Here is a 15809-nt window from a genome sequence, read left to right as displayed (position 1 = left end):
CTTTCTGATGTGTTTAATGAGTATGTAATCCTTGACCATTAAACATTATTTAAGAAAAAATAGAGATGAAAATATATGAACCACGAAGGAAAACATTGATTTATTTTTAATTCTTATTTCACTCATTTCCTGCAGGCAGCAGCTGCAATAACACATTTGATCACTAGATGGCGCACTTACATCCGAAAAGGCCTTTTTATCTTGATTTAAGTTTCGCCACATTTAATGACGTCAGAGCCGCTAGAAGTTGAGTCTGGACAGAGACCTTCATCATGGTCTGAGCTCCTCCTCTTCCTCTGTGACAGACAGAGCAGATCTCAGAGGAGCAGCAGGAGGAAGAGAGTGAGGAAGAGGAGGAGAGTGAGGAAGAGGAGGAGAGTGAGGAAGAGGAGGAGAGTGAGGATGAGGAGGAGAGTGAAGAAGAGGAAGAGAGTGAGGAAGAGAATGAGGAAGAGGAGGAGAGTGAGGAAGAGGAAGAGAGTGAGGAAGAGGAGGAGAGTGAGGAAGAGGAAGAGAGTGAGGAAGAGGAAGAGAGTGAGGAAGAGGAGGAGAGTGAGGAAGATGAGGAGTCCTGCTGCTGAATGAACGGCTTGTTGGAGTGAAGAACAGGATCTGCTCAGAGGACTGAAGTTCTGCTGCTGCTGCTGCTGCTGCTGCATCAGGTCAGACCTGCTCACCAACTTTCACCTTTAGCTGCTTTTTACCTCCAACCTCTGAGGTGGGCGGAGTCAGAGCTGCTTCATCTTCATCTTTAATGTCTGAAAACAACCTGCAGGTTATCTCAGTTCTCCAGGTCAAAGGTCAGTCTGATGGACTTTCTGCTGCATGTTTCCTGATGTTTGGTGATGAAATGAAGAGTCAGGTTCAGTTTTCCTGTTTTCTTCTGGCTGCTGCAGAGAAATGTAGATGAAGGATCATCAGTCAGACTGAACTGCTGCAGCCTGTTCAGAGCTGAGATGTGATTCAGTCTCACATGATGGACAATTATCACCTGGAGACTCTTTAGATGTGTTTGATCACATTAATGTGTCTCATCCAGCTGTTTTCATCAGAACCTGAGCTGATAACCAGAACCAGATCCAAGCTGCTCACTGATCAGAGTGAGATCAGCAGCTGAAGCTGTTTAAAGTCAGACATCATGTATCAAGCAGCAGCAGCAGCTTCATCACCTGATGGTTTCCACCTGATCTCAGACTCTGAAGCTGCTCTCTGGGAATCAAACGTGTCGTTTCTGTGTGAATCTCTGAGGCTGAATGTGGGAACCAGAAACTGAGTCTCTCAGCTGTGAAGGATGTTTGTGAAACGGTCGACTGACAGGAAGGAATCTGCTCTGATGAAAACCTGCAGCATGATGGGAAGTTTTCAGGACAGAAAAGCTTCAGATCAACCTGAGGATGAACTCTCAGTGCAGCTGATGAAGGTTTTGATCTTTAAATAGAGTTGATAATCAATAAATGTCCATCTGGTCAGTCCAGGAGAAAATAGCTTGAAAAGATTAAAGTTCCTCATAATAAATCCACAAAGAAGACTAAAGATTATTTTAGAAATCAATTATCCTGATGATATTTAAAAATATGGCACATTCTGGAAATTTGTGATTTAACAACTTGAGCCTTTTTCATTTAATATTAGAAACACATTAGTGGATGCAAATAAATAATTCAGTTCTTTTTTTAACAAAACAAAACATTTCAGTGTTTAAAATGCAATAGCAGCACTCCTTTAGTGAATGCTTGATTATTTATTGCATAGGAAGCATCTGCAGCTACAACAATATTTATAACATGAAACTTTCTGTTTGACTGAACATCAACACAGTTTAGGGCTGATCTGTTCACTACTTTAATAATCAGGCAGCAAATTGTGATTCATGATTTATTTATTTGATAAGATATTTAATCCAGTTGAAGCTAAAACTGTCACTAGAAGAGTTCTGGCTTATTTTAAATGTAAATCACATGTATTTTTATCAATTTTACTCTAATTTCTGCTCTCAATGTGTTATTTTAGAAAATGTTTATTTTTTTGTCTGTAAGCTCCAGGTAATAATTCTTCATTTTCTAAATTTGTTGTTGATTATTTAATCACAATTAATTATGATTAATTGTGATTGATCTCTGTGAAGAAAATCCATCTCTGTTATTTATTGTCATTTTTCTCTTTATCATAATTTCTGATCCTCTTGAAGCTCTTCAGTTTCTCTTCACACAAAATTATAATTGTTACGATTTTAAAATCACAGCATTCCTTGCAGGTTGATGCTTTTTCCTTAACATTTATCCTTTAGCAGTAATAAGGAGAGAATCGTCTTTCACTGTTTTGAACATGCTCACATTTTCTGTACCAGGATTGAGGAGGTTTATTATTAATAATAAATAAGAATATTTTCTGCTTGAGTTTCTCTTTCTTTAAATGTCTTTTAAGTTCAGTCCAGACATTCAATTTGTGTAACATAAATATAAAATGAAAGGATGCATTTCTGCACAGTTTATTAATGGACCCTGGTGGCATAACATCTGAATGTCAAAGAATTTTGTGTAATGTTTGGTTTGAGAGCGACATCTGGTGGCAACAAGCAGGGACTGCAGTTTCTTTCGGATCTCATCTTCATCTTACTTTTCAATTCTGAGAGCACAATGTAACAGAAAAAGAGTCAAAGCAGTTGGTCATCATGAGGAAACTATTTAATTGTTTACACACAGTTTTTTTCAATAACTTTGCTGATGAATGGGAGGTCAGAGGTCAGAGAGCTTGAACTTAATTGACTTATAATTTCTTCTAGGGTTTTATCATTAAGTAGTTGAAAATGGGTCATTTTTCCTGTATTAGTTTTGTCTGGGTTCAGCAATGGTTCTGGCTTTAGAGTTGATGTGCAGATTAATCCTCTGATTTTTTGAATTTTCTCTGAAAAGAAGCTGGAAAACTTGTTACAGGCAGCATTAGATTGGAGTTCAGGTGGTAATGTCACAGGAGGGTTTGTGAGCCTGTCAACTGTTGCAAATAAAGTTCGAGCATTGTTGACGTTTTTGTTTATGACATCTGCAAAGAAAGCCTCCCTTGCATGTTTTAGTGTTAAGTGATAGTTACGTAGTCTTTCTTTATAGATGTCATTATGAACGTGAAGTTGAGTTTTACACCATTTTCGTTCTGCTCTACGACAGAGTTGTCTTGCAGAACGAACAGTTTGTGCTTTTCTCCATGGAGATTCCTTCCTACCAGAAACAACCTTTACTTTAATTGGAGCAATGGAATCAATGATATATGAAACTTTAGACTGAAAATCATCTACCAACTGATCTACATCATTACAGCTTAAGGATGAGGAGGAAGAGTAGATTTGATTAAATGTTTCTGCTGTGTTTTCTGTGAAAGAACGTTTTGTGACAGTAGCTGTTTGTCCAAGTGGGTCAAAGAATAAAGAACCTTCAAAGATAACAGCTAAGTGATCCGACATGGCGACATCAGTTACATCGACATTGGAAATATTCACACCCTTACTGATAACCAGGTCCAGTGTGTGTCCTTGAGTGTGTGTTGCTTGTTTGACATGTTGTGTTAAACCAAAATTTTCTAAAATATCAGAGAGCTTTTTTGCTCCTCTGTCTTCGGGTTTGTCCACATGAATGTTGAAATCACCAACAATTATTAAACAATCATAATTAATGCATATGAGAGAAAGAAGATCATTCAAGTCAGTAAAGAAATTTTCCACGTATGTTGGAGTTTTGTATAAAGTTAGTGTCAAAGTTCGTTTGAAGCCTTTAACCTGAATTCCAAGATACTCAAAAGATGTGAAATGACCGAAAGAGATTTTACTACAGTTTATGGTATTTTTAAATATAGAAGCCACGCCTCCTCCTTTTTTATGTTTTCTATTCTCACTTAAAAAATTGTAGTTAGGAGGCGCTGATTCAATGAGTACAATTTGGTCATTATCGTCATTCAACCATGTTTCTGTCAGAAACATAACATCAACATTATACTCAGTGATAAAATCATTAATTAACAGAGCTTTAGCACAGAGTGATCTGATATTTAAAAGAGCTACTTTAAGTGGCTTGGAGGCCAAAAGATTTTCAGTCTGAGGTTTGAATTAGGACAGCTGTATTTCATATTTCTGGTTTTTGTAAATTTTCTTGTAGTGATCCGGACAGGTAATGTCCTGTTCTGCAGAACCCGGGGGCCAGACACATTCTGGATGGAGACGGGTGTAAAGATAATATCTGGTCCCCGGCCTCAGACCTCAGAAACGCAGAGTGATGGATCCTCTGGAAAGTCAGGGGCAGGTTGCTTAAATTACATCAACCCTGAAGCTATTCTACAGTAAAGGTCTTTAAATATAGGAAAAGGCCACATCAATCAAGTGTACTGTAAATCAGAATTGATTTTGTTTTGGAGTGTCTGTAAAAATACTTCTAAATGAGTAACAATATCAAAATGAACTTTTCTGTGGGTATGTGTGGAGCTTGTATATTATAGAAAAAGTGTCATCCTGTGAACAAATGTTTTCCTGTTTACTATGTCTGAGAATGAAAAATTCCAACTACTTTCTGCAAGCCACTTTATAAGACCACTGAGTGCAACCAGGAAGGATGTCAATCATTAAAAGCACATTTTAAAGGTAGAGGAAGATCAGATAACATTTGGCTTCTATACAGACTGAGACAGGAGGGTGAAACGAGACAAGTTAGGACATATTTCCCACACCAGATTGGGGTTCAGTGGAAAGTAACAACACACAGATCTGGAATGTGTAGGTGGGACTGAACTATGTAAAAAATCTGATTGGGTCACTGTTCACTGTTTGTGTCAGAATGAAGCAAGAGCTAATTATGTTTTAACTTGTTCTCTCCAGTTGCCAAGAAATGAAACAAACACCCTGAAGATTTGCTCCAGCGTCTTCACTTAATTAAATACTGAAGTCCAACTTTCAAAAACAGAATATAAAATCAAGACAGGTTGAATTTTCTTCTGTTTAGTTTCACCTCCTTCCTGACAATCTGAGAGAATCTGAGTTTAGATATATTAAAATCAAACTTAAGATTCAGCTCTTCAGTTCATTTAATTAAAGTTTAGTTTTAAAGAATTAAACTAATTTAAATTATTTCAACTAAATAGGAAAAAAGAAATAGTTTAGACTCCTTAATTTTTGCTGTTCTCTTTGTCTCCTGTGATAAATAACATTCATCTCCTTTTCTGAACCAGAATCAGAATAGCTTTATTTTCCCAGATTGTGTGCACAAACAAGAAATCCAACTTAAATTTTAAGGATTACAGTGTCGAGACACAGGTATTATAGAGTAATTAAAATAAGGATAAATGCACAATATGTATTTGCTGTAGTTTTTTTCTTTTTCATAATTAAAAATCCTTTCACTCCCGGTATAACTCCCAAACTCTCTCTGAACTGTTTTCCAAATACAAGCTCTGAAAACAGGACCTTTATGTTTTCTATGTAGAAAGTTAAGTGCAGACACACTTAACTTTGAGCAAGGTGAAGGTTTAGAAAAAAAAATTCTGAATTCATAGAACCAGTATAAGAACAGAACCTGGACCATGGTCAGAGTAATGGGAAAAACTAGTTAATAATTAAAACCAGTAAGCAGACTAAGAGGAGAGTGGAGAATGTCACTGAATGTACGTAATTTTAATCAGGTAATTAAAAATGTCTCTAAAAGAAAGCCAGCAAACAGGCTGAGGGAAGATTAATTATTAACCCACGGGAAGCTTTAAACTCTAAACCAAAAGGAGAACATTAACACCAATCTAAATAAGCTAAATCTAAATGCATAAAGAACAAAATACAAGAATGAACTAAGAAACCAAACACAAAGGAATGAACTAATATAGCAACACCTTGTAGAAAATAACTGCATTGCAGAGAACCACAAAAGGGCCGCTCACTAATGGCTGCTACCCTCAAGAGCTTAGAGGGCAAAGAGGGCAGAAAAAAACAAAATAAACAACAGACTTTAGATGGACAACAGTGACAATTTCACATATGTTTATTCTGAGAATATTATTTTTGACATATTTTTGACACTGTTTTCCCTTATTGAAAGAAAGATTGTACATATTTAAGAATTAAGAATTTTCCACAGCCTCATCGAGTTTGCAATGAAGGCTCTCAGAATCCTGTTGATGTTATACATCTCTAGGCATTCAATGATCCAAGTATGCGGCATTGAGTCATAGGCTTTCTTGTAATCAATCCAAGCCATGCACAGGTTGGTGTCGGGTTTTGCAGTCTCGGGCAACTGTGCGGTCTATGAGGAGTTGGTGTTTGGCTCCACTGCTATTTACACCGATACCCTTCTGTGCCGTGCTCATGTGTTTATCCATGTGTTTGGCCAAGGCTTGGAGCCTCTGTTTGGCAGTCTCGAGTGCTTCAGGTATGGGCATCTGCCTGTACTTTCTGGGTACTGGTCTTTTCATTGCACCCTTGTGGAGCTCTGACAGTTGGCTCACTTCCCTCCTTGTTACCTTGATTTTAGCCTCTAACCGTCTTTTCCATGGTGGGTATTGGGTCTCATGGTTGCTCTTATAGCCAAGTATCTCAAGAATCACTGATGCTGAGTTGTAGATCAGCTCATTGGTTTCTGTTATGGTGTTGGTAGGGATCGTTCTCAATGCTGCATTCACATTCTCAATGAGACTTTCTGATGGTACTTCACTCAGCCGTTGTAATTGGCGCCGGGGAGGCCTGGTTGTCATTCGGGTCATGATTCTCTCTCTCAGGTCAGCAGCTGTCTCGTTCAGCTCTGTTTCGCTCATTGGGGCCGTGTATCCCCTCACTGGGTGGGGACTTGTAGTTAAGTCCCCACAGTCCTGACATCCGGGTTCCTCCCTTTTGCCGTAGCATTTGTGTTGTATCTCGTCAATCTCAAGTTGTGATAGCAGTTGCCGTTTGCGGATGTTGGAACACTGAGCTACTAGTTGTTTAGCGCTTAGTGTTGACTGGGGATGTCGAAGTAACCATTCCTTCCCCAGTCTTTGCATGTAACCCCTCTCTCTCACTAGGGTTACTTGAGTAGTAGCATTCCAACAGATCCACATTTTCATCTCTCGCCCATTTCCGTCTTGTTCCAGTAGCCCATTTGTCATCAAGGTTTGAGTTTATTTTGTATTGACTTGTTTGGACACTTTGTAATTTAATTTACATTTAATATTCTCCAATTTGTAAGTTCTCGTCTTTTGGAAAGGGGAGGAGAGTTGTATTAATTTAAGTGAATTGTATTGTGTTCTGGTTTTGTGAAACCTTCTTTTTGTAATAAATAATTTTTAAATCATATCACTTATTTTCTCTGGACACATTTTATGTTACCACAAATAAAGCCCTACACCTTGGGGGTGTAACAAATGTATTCTGGTATAATAAGGTCTGTATTTGATTATGGCAGTAAAGCTTTTGGATCAGCATCAGCAACACTACTCAAAAAAAAAATAGACAATATTCAGTATCAAACATTGAGGTTATGTACAGCTTTTTTAAATATTAAAAGCATTCATCTCTGATATCCAAAAAATGTATTATGGTTAAGTTAAAATTTATTTAGTTTCAGTCCTCATTACAGTAGATGTTAACTAATAATAATTTACCACTACAATATATAAAATAAACATTTAAAAACAAAAATCATTGATCAAAGTGTAATGCATTTAATATTTTTTCTGATGCCACCATATTAACAGCTGGTTTTATGATGTTCCAGTCAGATAATGTACTCTAACTTTCATTAACATGTTTTTCAGACTAATTTTCCCAAGAGTAAAAAACAAAATCAACCCTGCAGCATTTCTGCAGTGGACTTTTAAATATCAGAAAATGTCAACTCTGTTAATTTAACTGTGGATGATTTTTTTCTTTTTTTTTTTAAAGCAGAACTCATCTGCAAAAAGCTAACCAGAAACTTACCTGATGGTAAAATGATCTTTGTCTCCTAAACTTTAACTGGTTCATGTGTAGAAAACATTCAGTCTGTAGGACTTTAGGAAATAAGTTGAGCCCCCAAATATTTTAGCCATGTTAATAAATATTCAGTGGCTTCGATGACTTTCATTGTCCATTATTTATTCTCTGGTATTTTTTCTATTATTATCTGCTGGTGCTTGTTTTTTATTTGTTTCCTCACTGTAATTAACCTCACTTCATTACAGATTCATCTGTTCTGTTAAAATTAGATCCATGATTTATTTCAGTTTTTAATAAATCATCCTGTAATGGCCAGATATACTAAATCATGTGATCTGCATCATTATCAATTAGTTATATATTGAACCAGTTTGTAGATTATTAGCTAAATTGTGATTATTTTATTATAATCCACTCCAGACTAAAACTCAGCTGTGACTTGAGACAAATGTTGTTAACAGGTGAAGATAAATGTTTGTAAATATCTGCATTCTTTATCCCACATAGGATGAAATGTACATGGATACAGGAGCTGTAAGAAATTAAATTCAGTTCAAATCAGTCTGTCTACAAAGCACCAGTATCTAAACTAGATTATCACTGGTTGATTTAAGTATCATTTACTCTGTCATTCTTGACCAAACTTGTTTTGTTCATGTTCCAACATCTATTCTGATCCAACCTGGAACAATGAAAACTGGTTTTACTGGTCGACCGTGGATCAAAAGCAGAGAAAACTTTCAGTTTGTCGTCAGAAACGGTTTCAGAGTGTTAGGAAGAAATCACTTTGCAAAGACTTGATGTTTTTATATTTAAGAAGATGAAGCTTTTTGCTGTATTTTTGATACTTCTTTACGGTAAGATCTTCTTCCTCACTAAACATAAGTTTATTCAGCTGGGGTTGGTTTTTCCCTCTTCAGTCAGCAAAGTAGCTACCAGGAACTGCCTGGGATCACACACTCGGTAGGAAGAGTAACACATATCCACCTTAAATTACTGATGCAAAGTCTAAATCTTGTTGGGTTAAAAACAACCATGTAGTCAATCTTCAGTCAAAAACAGCAGAGAAAAAGTTAAATGTATTCAGCTTGATGGTGACATAATGTGAATTATCTGTTTATCCTGCTCAATGTTCATTAAACAGGATGAAAATGAAATGCATTATCAATTTGAAAACTGATGGTAAAAATAGACTAACAGGATTTTATTTGACACTATTAGCCAAAATGATCTCTGCTCCATGCAACTGACATTCCCCCCATGAGCAAAGACAATATTTATGAGCTAAATCTTGCAGACTAATAAGGTGTTGAAGACTCATTTGATTATTTGATGCTTTGATAGATTTATGTTAATTGTTTTATTTTTAAGCATGCCTCATATTTCTATCTTGTTCTTTAACCCTCTCTGTATTCTTTGACCATAGGAGAATATGCTGATGGGAAAGAAACAGTTGTGCTTCCATGCCGCTATTCAGGTGCTATACCAGAGGTAAACCCCTCAGTTATCTGGAGCCGCAATGATCTCAATCCACAAACTATCCATCTGCGGGGAGAAAAAGACGACGATCTTCGTGGACAAAATCAAGACTTTGTTGGACGAACATCAATGAAATCTGATGCTTTAGACTCTGGTGACTTCAGCCTCACGCTGAGTAAACCTCGTTTCTCTGACCATGGTATTTACACCTGCAGCATCAGTGATGACAGAGAGAAATTAAAACTGACAGATGTTCAACTGGAGGTCAAAGGTCAGTAACTAATTTTGGTAGAAATTTCCACAGTGTAAACTTGCTCTTATTGACTTATCCACAGACAACAAAACATTAGGAAATATATCGAAAATAGTTATTAAACTGTGGTAGAGAGCGCTCCATTAAAATCATTCCTGCCTGCAGCCCAACTCTGAGTTTCTAAGAGGGTTTAGGTTGCTGTATTTTCATGTGCATTTTACTTATTACATATTTAGTCATATTTAAATTAATTAGAATATCATTCTTGTGTATGTATTTTTTTGTAAATTAAACATTAGCTACATATTTTTACTCTTTTCAGAAAAAAAATACTTATTTCATGATGTCAGCTCTGCTGTGGATACCATAGATAATGTGTGAACATTTTTTCCAGCTGACTGAATTATTCTATTTTATTACATAAATAGTTTTAATATTCCAATACTTCAGACTGAGATATTCCACTTAAAAATATAATACGAAAACAGAGATTCTGAAGTAAAAGTCACATAATGGTCTATTTCATACTCCTCCTTTTGCACTGAAACAACCCAAGTTTCAAATTATTGTCTGGTTCCCTGACAATGTTTTTTGAACAACAGAATAAAATAACTCCTCAAGAGTAAAACTTGTCATATCCCTGTAACTATCAGTATGAATTATACTCATGTAAAATTGACTCAGAACAACAGGAAGAAGTAACAGTGCAGGAGGGAGAAGAGTCTGCAGTTCTGCCCTGTAAAACAACAGCTCATCTGGAGGAAGACGACACTGTGGAGTGGACCCGATCTGAACCAGAATTCATGATTCTCCATGTGTATCAGAATGGCAGCAACAAAGCTAAAGAACAAGACCAGTTTTCCTTTGATCGTACAAGAATGAATAAAGAGAAAGTAAAACATGGAGACCTCAGTCTGACCCTCATAAACCCCAAAGAGAGAGATAGTGGAGTCTACATCTGCACCATCTACAGGAAAAGTGACATCATCAGACAGAAAGTGATTCTTCGTTTTGTCAAAGGTCAGTGGTGCAGATACACATCACAAGGGTAAAAATTTCTGATCCATTTCACCTGGTTGGATGATTCAGGAGGTACTTGGAAAGACTTTCTATGAACTGGGAGTTCGGTTTTTTTCATCCTAGCATTTTTCTAACAAGACATAATAGAAATGATCCAGTCTTTTCAAGGCTCCGATATTTATTTTATGTTTAACTCAAGTGAAGACAGTCATGCACAGTCTGCACTGTGTTTTATTGTTAAACAAAGACAAGACATGAGAAAAGCATTGTGTTAAAAATCAAATCTCTATGATGCAAACGCAGAACCGGCTAAAGCTGCAATGACTCTCTGCAGTTGTTGTCCACTTGCATGGCTGGGGAGGGATTTTGATCTAAAGACTCATTTTGTTGACCTTCACTGAGGACTCACCAAAGCATTTCAGATACTTTAAGCACTTGAGTTTGACTGGATATTACAACACTTTGATTCTTTTACAACCATTTTGTGTTTAATTTTTAATTTACTGCAAAAGTATGCTAGAGATCATTGTTGTGTTGATTACCCAGGATAGTTTTGTGATCTCTTCTTCCTCATCAAATAATGTTGCTTTTTGTTGTCTTCTTTTAGAAAAGAGAGGTTTTCTTATTTGGTGTTTCCACTGACATTTTTTGCTTTAATAGCTTATATACACATATGAAATCAAATTATGTTATCCTGCAGACACACACACGGTATATATCTAAAAGTCATAACCAATGAATTCAATGTTTCATGACTTCCTTGGCTGCAGGGATAAAATCCAGCAAGTAGACATTCAGGTTACAACAAACATTAGTGAATGGGTCACTCTCAGAAGTTTAGTGAATTCTAAAGTGGCATTATGACATGATCCAATTCAGGTTCAATTCATGCCAAATCACAACAAATTTTGTCTTCTGTTTGTGAGTGTGTTTTGTTTTGTTTGGTTGTTTTTGTTTTTGTTTTTTTTTTCACAAAAAAAATAATTTAAAATCAATCATACATACAATCCAATTAATTTTAGAAATCAAACAGTGCCTTAAGTTCAGCTTATTATTTAATTTAGTTGTTATGGATAAAATCTAGTCTTTTGCGATACTGCATTGCCTCGCAAAACATTTGCGTTCTCTCGCAATAAAGTATTAAGATCTTCATAAGGTTTTTCCCTGTGTTTTAAGAACTTGTTTGAGATATCTGAAGTTTTATACATTTTTCTTTAGGATAGAAATGCACAAACCTTTTTGTGCATTGTGGATGCACAATTGCAAAACAGACCATATTTGGTCTTTTAATCTCTTTCCATCCTTTCTAAGACATAAAGAGCATCTTTCCATTAGAAGGAATGAAATAAAAAAATACATCCAAACTATTTGGACTTTTTTTGAGTTATTATAAAGTCATCTGATAGTTTTGATTGCGTTATGTGTTGATCTGAATGATTAATAAAGGGCCGTTTTCATGTCCAGTTACATCTCAAACTTACAAAAATAAACATGAACATGCAGTGAATAAATCCATTTTCAATCAGTTTTTTGCACCAAAGACTTAAGAATATATATAAAAGCACATTTTCACTGAGGCTCTGAATATATTTAAAATTTTAAATTTGTGACTCAACAAAATAAATCAAAGTGTATTCCCTTTATTTACTTATTGCGAGGGAATGCAATATGTTTGCAAGGTAACGCAAAAATATTGTGAGGTAATACAAAAGTATGGCGAGGTAATGTAAAAGAACAAAGTCCCCCATGTTCCATAGGATGATTTACTATTCTCCACTCTTGATGGTTTAGGCTTCAGATTTTATTTTATGTCTTCCTGAGAGCGTGAACATAAAGGGGTTCAATTAATGGACACCAGCCTAATCATACAGGGTTAAGCTGGTTGTATTCATCCATTAAAGATGTTTTCTGAATGTGTTGAGAATCAGTTTTCACTTTACGATACACTGGTTTGCAGAAGTCTGGTCTAAAGTCATATGTCTTAGGATCAAGTCAGACTGGAGTCACAAATTTTTAAGACTATAGAATTGATGATATCCACACCAAAATCTCCTGGCTGCATTTTGACTTGAACCCTGATATCTTACAACAAGCAGGTTTGTTAAAATGAAAACTTAGCTAATGCACAACAATTTTTACCAGTATATCCTCATCCTGTCTCTACAACATGCATGCTGCATCCTTAGGTTTGATGCATCACAAATGTGGGTTATAGGTCAGTGACTCTACTAAAAGTTATAAGATACAGATTGCCAGTTACAATAAAATACATTGTTGTTCAGATCATCTTCACTATTTTGAGTGGTCACTTATACATTTTTTTCATCAATTAAATATTTATTAATTTGCAACTTGTTTCTAGCAACTCCTCATTATTCCCAAATCTAACAGAATTTACAATGATTTTACAGTTTTTGTTTGTAAAATCAGTGTGTTGAAAACTTAAATAAGTGTTGCCCAAAGTCTGTCCAGGAGGACCAGCAGCCTGCATGGTTTAGTTCTCTTCCTGGTTTAACACACCTGCATCAAATGATGGCTCATTAGAGGCCTAAGAAGAACATTTCTGAGGAAGATATTACTATCACTAAAGAGAGAGCTAAAACTTAATTTGAGAGGTAGCAATATCTAATTTCCATACAGAACTTAAAGGTGCAGGATGTAAAGTTTAATTAAAAACAAAAAGTGATTTTTTTTATATATATATATATTATTGAAACTGTCACCATGTCATGACAGTTTCAGATCATCATCTGAAAAAAGACCATGCTCCTTCACCCCAGTGATATTTTGTCTGCACAAGTACACGACTCAGTCATAAACAACCAATCAGAGCCAGAAGAAAGGTCTTAACTATCAATCAGCTCATGAATGTGCTGATTAATCTGCTATCGGTGGAGGAACAACTTACAGGAAAACTGTTTAACCATTGTTGTCGATAGCCATGCTAACTAGCCTGAACATTCATGGCAAGTTGTGCTATTAGGAGAAAGTTGGAGCATTTCCCAGGGCAATGGGGAGGGTGTGAGCAGCATATACATGAGCTTGATTGACGGCAGTAAAACCCTCCAACTGGCTCTGATTGGTTGTGTCTGACTTAGTGGTGCATTTGTGCAGTTAGCACTGGGAACACTGGGAGAAAGCAGAGGAGCTCGAACCTTTCATAGATTATCTGGCCCTTTTCTGTCATTACATGGTGACTGCTTCAACAAATGGGTGAAAAATCTTTTTTCATAAAAGTTACATACTACAGCCTTAAACTTTCACAAAGAAGATTTGGCTCACCACTTTTGTCGCTCAGCCTTTAAAGTCAAAGTTTCAAACTCCAATTTTGTAGTGATTAAAGAAAACAAAATGTCTTTTAAATAATCAGAATGTTAAAGTGACATGTTTCAGTTCCCTGATTCAAAATTATTGATTTTTCTCTCACTTTCATGTTTGCAGATCCAGTTTCTGAGCTTTGAGCCTTAATCAACAAAATTGGTGCATCCAAACTGACAGACAGTATAATCATAATCATGTCTTATATTATTCTTGGTTAATGACTTTCATAATATTAGAATTTAATTATAATTCTGGTCATAACCTATGGTTATAACATGACCCAGAGAAACAATAACATACAACTACAATAAAACGGTAAAGTTCTTGTAACAGTGAAAAACAAAAGATAAACTGTGGGAGAGAAACAGAACAGAAGTTTATGCCAAATCAAACAAACAATGAAAATAAAACAGATTCTAACTGTAGTATGACGGCAATAAAAGAACAACTGTTTCCATATTTAACAAAAAGAGTCACCAAATTCTGCATCCAATCAGAACTCAAAATCCCAAATTAACTCCAGCCTGCATCCTGAATTTGAGAAGAAGAAGAAAACAACAAGATATAAAACACAAACTGACTGGCAGACATGTAACTTGTTTTGGATTTCAAGTTAGTTAAAAGATTAAAGATTAAATGTCTTGACATCAAACCCGACCTGAAACTAACATGCCTTTCCTTGAGACTTGAATGGAAACAATTCAGACATAATTGTGACTTTGAAATTTGTCAAATCTTTTATATTTTGTGAAACTTTTAGTGAAACAACTTACTGATTTTAAATACATGAGAACAGCTATGCATAACAGATTTTTCTTTGCAGATTATTCTTATTTAAAGTAAACACAACAAATCTTTATCTTAAAACAAAGCTTTACTGTCAGTAAGCAGACTTTTAAATAATCAAAGGTTGCTTTGATTAAAGGTTACTTTCTGAGTGTTTTGTCCTGAAAAGCTGATCAATCAGACAATTGAGATTATTGGCTCAAAACAATTCTTACTCCAATAATTATATATGAGTAATCTATCCATAAGAAAGCCATCGGGTCTATAAAGATTTTTTTTTAGTCAGTGGTTCAGTTAAAAGGTAAAAGATTTATCAGGTAAAAGATTTTATAATTTGTGGCTTGAAGAAACTGCTATGAAATTTCTTTTGCTGTGACTGTAACAGTTCAAAGAAATATTTACATTTTTCAGACATGAATACCTTTATGTGTGTTTTTGTTTGGGGTTATATAGTTACCTGATGTATTGATGCTGCCAGTTTTGTACATTTTATGATTTATTTCTTTGGTCTTTTCTTGCTAGATGACAAAGTGACATTTCCATCTACATTCATAGTCAAAATCTATTTTATTGTCAATTAATCATATGTACTATACATATAAAGAATGAAGATTACGTTTCTCATCATCCCTTTGGTGGAGCTAAAAACTCAGCTATCATATAACAATAAATAAAAATAAATGGCAGTAAAAGATTTCATAACCACTTTAAAAATATAAAGTTGGAATTGTATTATAAAAATATAACTTATATGTCTAAACATTTTGTGTTATGAGGATAGATAAAGCAATCATTGCACTCCTCTTCTCCCAGGTTCATCTGGTTTTTCCAAGTCAAAACTTTATAACTTTATAACTGAATTGAGTTTTTGAAATGTAACTATTTGGCCAAAACATTTTGTTTGTTAAACCTGACAATATATTTAAAAGATGCTTTTCACTTCATTCCAATCAAATTACTAAAGGAAACAAAAAGGGGTAAAAAGAAGACCAAAAGAACCTAAACTTTTCATAATAGAAAAATGTCTAATCTCTAACT

The 15809-nt window shown here is 35.4% G+C and overlaps 3 protein-coding genes across 4 annotated transcripts in view; all 3 read left to right on the top strand.

Moving 5' to 3' along the window:
- Positions 1-15809, top strand: part of mylka (myosin, light chain kinase a) — a 124651-nt gene that overhangs the window by 18416 nt on the left and 90426 nt on the right. Inside the window, exon 1 of one of the 2 annotated variants that reach the window (XM_055053003.1) lies at positions 646-662. The exons of the other annotated variant lie outside the window; for it this stretch is intronic. The gene's annotated coding sequence lies outside the window, so the exon portion shown is untranslated. Of the gene's footprint in view, positions 1-645; positions 663-15809 lie in introns of those variants that run through there. 2 annotated transcript variants of the gene reach the window in all.
- Positions 168-655, top strand: LOC129374417 (histone H3.v1-like). Its single transcript, XM_055052823.1, has 2 exons — positions 168-230; positions 306-655. Exons 1-2 carry the CDS (start codon positions 168-170, stop codon positions 579-581), a joined length of 339 nt encoding a protein of 112 aa, XP_054908798.1. The 3' UTR covers positions 582-655.
- Positions 8634-10716, top strand: LOC129374540 (matrix remodeling-associated protein 8-like). The gene is made up of 3 exons (XM_055053011.1): positions 8634-8769; positions 9339-9662; positions 10329-10716. Exons 1-3 carry the CDS (start codon positions 8733-8735, stop codon positions 10694-10696), a joined length of 729 nt encoding a protein of 242 aa, XP_054908986.1. The 5' UTR covers positions 8634-8732; the 3' UTR covers positions 10697-10716.

The sequence above is a fragment of the Poeciliopsis prolifica genome, unplaced genomic scaffold, assembly GCF_027474105.1.
Source record: "Poeciliopsis prolifica strain line A6 unplaced genomic scaffold, Auburn_PproV2 SCAFFOLD036, whole genome shotgun sequence".
Classification (NCBI taxonomy): Eukaryota; Metazoa; Chordata; class Actinopteri; order Cyprinodontiformes; family Poeciliidae; genus Poeciliopsis; species Poeciliopsis prolifica.
This window is presented reverse-complemented; position numbering and strand designations above follow the sequence as displayed.